The 5,603-nt window shown below is 53.7% G+C and overlaps 1 protein-coding gene across 1 annotated transcript in view; it reads right to left on the reverse strand.

Moving 5' to 3' along the window:
* Window positions 1-227: 227 nt before the first annotated feature.
* Window positions 228-5,603, reverse strand: part of CDHR2 (cadherin related family member 2) — a 24,290-nt gene continuing 18,914 nt past the window's right edge. The window contains exons 21-31 of the mRNA XM_077757267.1: window positions 4,141-4,292; window positions 3,882-3,990; window positions 3,702-3,790; window positions 3,187-3,255; window positions 3,002-3,079; window positions 2,848-2,908; window positions 2,641-2,765; window positions 2,007-2,120; window positions 1,844-1,924; window positions 1,534-1,600; window positions 228-493 (exon numbers count right to left, since the gene is read on the reverse strand). Of these exons, the coding sequence (XP_077613393.1) occupies window positions 362-493; window positions 1,534-1,600; window positions 1,844-1,924; window positions 2,007-2,120; window positions 2,641-2,765; window positions 2,848-2,908; window positions 3,002-3,079; window positions 3,187-3,255; window positions 3,702-3,790; window positions 3,882-3,990; window positions 4,141-4,292 (1,077 nt within the window). The 3' untranslated portion in view covers window positions 228-361. The remainder of the gene's footprint in view (window positions 494-1,533; window positions 1,601-1,843; window positions 1,925-2,006; window positions 2,121-2,640; window positions 2,766-2,847; window positions 2,909-3,001; window positions 3,080-3,186; window positions 3,256-3,701; window positions 3,791-3,881; window positions 3,991-4,140; window positions 4,293-5,603) is intronic.

The raw sequence follows: 5,603 nt of genomic DNA on the forward strand, positions 1-5,603 counted from the left end.
TTGGGGGCAGGACGGAGAGCTCGTTCTACAATCACAGTTGTCCTTTAAAAGCTGCCCTCTCCCACCCCTCATCCCCCCTGTGCTGTGAGCCCCATGAGTCCCTTGTGACCACTCAATCCCCCTTCCCTCCCACTCCTCCAGCCACAGTTTTTGGCTACAAACTGTCACAGTATCCATTGGTAATAAAAATTTTCCCCAACTGTTGTCAACTGTGATTGGCTACAGCAGAAGGGATAGAGCAGCATGATTGTTGTGTTCGGGGGAGGGGTGTCGTTTGGGGGTGACAAGACCTCTTCCAAGGTGCAACAGAAGAGTGGGGGCCCGTGTGGGGCTCTCCAGCCAGGGTCCTGTGGCAGTGACATCACAGGTCTGTGGTGTCCAAGCCATCATTGGTGTAGGAGGGCCCCTCCTGCTGTCCACCTGAGCTCATCTTCCTTCCTGACAGCACCACACTCAGGGGCTCTGTGTCTGGCTCCGTCGGACTGTGTAGGGGCTCCTTCTGTGGGGAGAAGGAGGCAAGGTGTGAAAGCAGACACAAGATGGGGTGATTTCCTCAGTCCTTAGTGGAGTGGGTGTGGCTTCAAGCCAGGACAGATGGCTCCTTTACAGGGGCCCCACCCGTTCCTCTTAGGGCCTCAGTTTACTGGCTGTGTCCCAGACGTGGCCACAGCCATTCATGGTGCAGATGCATTCACGCGAAGGGGTGGGCCTGAGGGGGGTCTACTCTGGCCTTTGCACCGATCCACGGACACAGGAGCACTTTAATGTTCTTCCCAGACCTGACGTCCGCTTCCTGCCACCTTCATCTCAAGGCAGGCACTGTGCTGGGTACAGTCCATCCATGACCTAAGTACCCACAGGAACCCCCTGAGGGAGGGATCATGTACCCCACTTTAGAGATGGCTGAGACTCAGAGGGATCGCATGGCCAGGAAGAGGCTGAGCAAGGTTGGGATCACTGGTTGTGCTGGCTCTAAAGCCCGTCCATTCCTGCCTCTGGTCCTTCTGCCACCCTCACAGGGACACAGCCCACCCAGGGTCCCACCTGCAGTTCATGATGGCACACAGTCTCTAACTGAACCAACTCATCTATTGAACAAGTGATGGCACTGCTGATTATTTGAGCCTACCTTCTCTCCTTTACTCAATTATGATTTCCTCCGGATTTCTTCCCCGCACCCTGCCAGCTCTCATATAAAGGGTATAAACAGGGAACCAGATTTTTTAGCACTTGCTTCATGCCAGGTGGTTTTTTATACCCACTCAAACTTCATCCTCACAAAGTCCTGCATGATTAGTGTTCTGATCCCCATTTACAGATGAGAAAACTGAGAGCTAGAAGGAAGTCACCCACCCAGAGTCACAGTGAATGAGTAGAAGAGCGAGGATTGGACCCCATTCCATAGCCATGGGGCTTCCCAGGGCCTGGTGCATGGACATGCCCATGTCATCAGCAGGTCCTTCAGCTGTGTCCTGAACCCCACCCCTTCAGAGAAGGACCCCAAGTCAGAAGCCCCGGGCACCAACTCACTGCCCATCTTGCCTTGATTTCTCGCGTGTCCTTTTCCAGGTCCACAGAGTTGTCATCCAGGGAATTGAGGCTGTGGGGGAGATGATGGGGCTCAGATAGCAGCCCCAATCCTCCCTGTCTGTGGCCAAAAACCACCATCGCTCCACCAGCCTCACGACCATCACCTCCACCACCATCACCATGACGACCGTCTCCATATCCACTATCATCACCTCCACAACCACCACCAACACCACCTGCACCATCACCTCCACCGCCTCTACCGCCATCACCACTACCACCAAATGGCCTGGCTGTGTGGGCCACTGCTCACCTCATGTGGTCTAGGTCGCTGGAGGAGGACAGGGACTCAAAGTTCAGATCCGTGGTGGGGAGGTTCAGCACAGGGTTGGCCCTGGATAGAAAGCCCGTTTAAGCAGCTGTGGGCCTCAGACACCGCACGGGGCCTCTTACCCACCCTTTGATCCCCCGCTCACCGCTCAGTGGTGTACATGTTAGTCCCAGGGATGGCAGAGGTTGAGGGCATCACCCCTGCTGCTGTCCTCCGGGCCTCTTTGGCAGCCTTCATAGCCCGAAGCTTCCGGTGGTAGCTGTGGAGAACCAAGAGGAGGTGGGGCACTACTTTCCCTGCACACTCACCGTGTGCCTAGTGCAGGCTCTGAGAGTGTGACTTCACAACGGCCCTGGCAGGTGAGACTGGTGGCTCCATTTACAGAGGGTACAAGTCGGAGCCAGAGACAGGATACGATTTGCCAAAGGCCACAGCTGGCCAGTGGCAAGACCTGGAGTCAAATCCAGAGGTGGCTGCTGACTCCAAATATATTGGAAAGGGAAAAAGAAGCAGCACTTATTAGTGCCAGACGTCCCACTGGTTGCAAGACGCATACTGCTTCCTTGTGCACTTTGAGGAATCTAGTGTTGTGCTCATTCTGCAGATGAGGAAACTGAGCCTTAGGGAGGGAGAGATGACCTGTCCAAGTTGTCACAGCAGGTCTTTGGGGATTAAATATAGATATGCCAGATGCCTGAACCCAAGCTCTTTCTACCCACCATACGTCTTAGATGCTGGGAAAGGCGGAGTTGAAGACGAAGGGATGATGGGAGCAATACCTCTTGCGGGTGCACACAAGGACCACCGTCATGATCACGATGACCAGCACCAGGGCCACTCCCAATCCTATGATGACGCTGCTGAGCAGGTTTGGCAGGTCTGACTCCTGACTCTCCTGGGAGCCCTGGAAAAGAAACGTGCGGGGGGGTTGGGGGTTGACATTCCCCTCCCAATGCCCCCATCACCTCCACCACACTGACACTCACCAGCACCACCAGCCCCAGCTGCAGCAGCCGCATCAGTGAGTCCTGGTCATTCCGGATCATCCTGGCCACAGAGTCCCACTCAGGCCCAGGGACATTGGCATCCCCCAGGCTTCCTGCTCACCCTCCTGCCCGCCCCAAGGGCAGCCCCACTCACACACTCAGCTCATCAAGTGTCAGGGCGGACCCATTCGAGAAGACAAAATAGGCATCGAGGTAGGAACGGCCCCGGGCCCTGGAATGGAGCAGGGGTGAAAAGTAAAGAACCCAGAACCACCCAGCAGGCCCCTCATGCTGCTGCTTCTTGTCCTCACTCCAACCACTGGGATTATGAGCACTCACCGAGCCGTGGATTCTATGTCCTGAATGCTCACAACGTAGATAGTAGTCCTGGTGGCCTGAGCAAGCACCCTACAAGGGAGCAGATGTCACAGAGGCATGGGGTAGGGGCTTTGGCACAGGCCTGTGGCCAGTGAAATTAGGAATTGTGCTAATTAGAAAGGGGTACCTTCTCTGGACAGCTTCATTGGCTAAGCAGGTAACGCCTCTGTGCAAATCAGACAAGGCAGCCCCTTCCTCTGGGGCTGGGTTTATGACTTAGCAAGCAGAATGCCCTTGTGCAGTGCACAGCCTTCACAACTGTACATGGCATCCCTATTTAGACCTCTCTCTACCCAGCCAACCCTAGGCTTCTAGGAACATTGAGAAAGGAAGTGCAGGTACTGGATCAAAGACAGAGACAAACTCAAGGGTAGGCCAGGGACAGAATTGACATACATCCCATCTAGGTCCTTTCAGGGACCAGACTCCCGGGCCTTGTTCTTACCCACAGCCCCCTCTGGGTGCCCCAGACCTACGCTGTAATCTCTTTTATGTTAGCGCCCACTTCCTCCTTGTTCATGGAGAACTGCAGCCTCACACGGTAACTCTGGTCCACAGTGAAAAGCTAAAGAAGGAAGGCATGGGGAAGATGAGGCACAAGGGATCTGGGAGCATGCAGGGGGTACTGGGGACTAGAGACAGGGCCAAACACTCACATTCAGGGTGATACGGGCTTCCTGAGCAGGATCCACAGGAGGTCTGTCCTGGGCCTGGACTGTCACTTGGTAGGTACCTCGGAGACTGGAATCAAGGTTGGTCACCAGCCTATTGAAGATGGAAGAGCACAGCTCAGTCTTGGAACCCAACTGAAGTTCTCTGGAACCTACTGATATACCTGCCAGGATGGGGAACTCACTGCCTTGAGACCCCCCCCCCTTGGCTACCCCCCCCCATCCAGGGGCTGCCCACAGTTACTCAATGTTGCCAATGAACACGTTGGCCTCCACTGAGGTGGAGACCCGGAAGAAGCCCTGGAAAGGGGTCGTGGTCCCATCCTTGGCGATGAAATCCACTTGGACGATGGAGAACAGGATGGCCCCATTGTCCCCTGAGTCATTATCTTTGGCCTGGGAGAAAGAGTGGGCAAAACCTGGGGGCCAGGCCAGGCACCCCTCGCCCCCACCCCCAGCAGGAATCAGCAGCTAAGATGTCCCGGAAGGCTGGTCCCATTATCTCCATCAGCCTTCTCCAGACCACCTCAACTAAGCAAGCATTTTAAGCAATGTGCTTGCTCTGCAAATCCAGGTTTGGACAAGTCCCTGCTTCTGGCCCCATAACCCCTGGGGTCACTGCCCCAAGCCCTTCTCATGTGGAAATCCTGCCCTGCTTTCCCCCACCCACTGCCACACACACACACACACACACACACAGGGACACTGAAATTTCCTGAGCGCCTACTGTGTGCCAGGCACCTTCCCTTAGATCCCTCATTTCAGTATTCACTGACGTTAGGGATACAAATTCCCCTAATAGGCCATGGAAGTGGGGGTGCTCACATTTCTGTGAGGTAAGGGCACAAACGTTTTTATTCATTCTACTGCCTTTTAGAGAAAAATATACTAACATACAGAGCCATGAGTCTACTGTTCAGAATGAGGCCAAAACTGCTGTTTACGCTGCAAAAAAGAGCCAATTTAAAGAAAATCATTCAAAGTTATGGCCAGACTCGTGACGTTGGAACGCAATTGCCTGAAGATTTGAAGACTCTTTGAGGCTTGAATTGAAAGAGTTCTCCCTGGAGAGGGAGAATCACTGTCCCCATTTTGTGAGAAGAAACCGGAGCTCTGAGAGAGATGTGCTGTGGAAGGCCCAGCTCTAAGCAGGGAAGGCCAGACCCATCTTCTCCAACCCCTGTGCGCTTTCCACGGAGCAGGGACCGGCGCAGGCACGCCACTCATCTCTTAACCCCCAGAGGTGGCTGCCAGGAACTGCCTGCTTCTTGTCCAGGAGGGAAGCTGAGCTCCAGGAAGGCAGACAGCTCCCCAGGTCCAGCCCTGGTCCCCAGGGCTGTGTGGGAGGCCTCACCCTCCTGCGAGGCGTGGCCAGCACCCTCTAACACACACAGCCATGTCCAACACCATAAAACGCTGAAACTGAAAGCATATTTATAATTTTACTCTGAAAATCACTAATCTACAAGGAGCCCATTTAATTTACAGTTGCTATGATTTCTCTGTATTACTCAAAATTCTGGTGTAGTGAAAAAAAAAATCTAGCCTGCAAATGGTTTTTATGGTCGTGAAATTTTTATAAAAACCAAATAACAATTAATGGCGTTTAATCATATCAATCAGGCGAGTGTTCATTTCCGTGCTGGAGTTTTCTTTTCATGTGCTGCAGCCAACAACTTTCCTTTCTAGTGTTAAAGCATTCGGCGG

The sequence above is a fragment of the Crocuta crocuta genome, unplaced genomic scaffold, assembly GCF_008692635.1.
Source record: "Crocuta crocuta isolate KB4526 unplaced genomic scaffold, BGI_CrCroc_1.0 scaffold131, whole genome shotgun sequence".
NCBI classification, from domain to species: domain Eukaryota; kingdom Metazoa; phylum Chordata; class Mammalia; order Carnivora; family Hyaenidae; genus Crocuta; species Crocuta crocuta.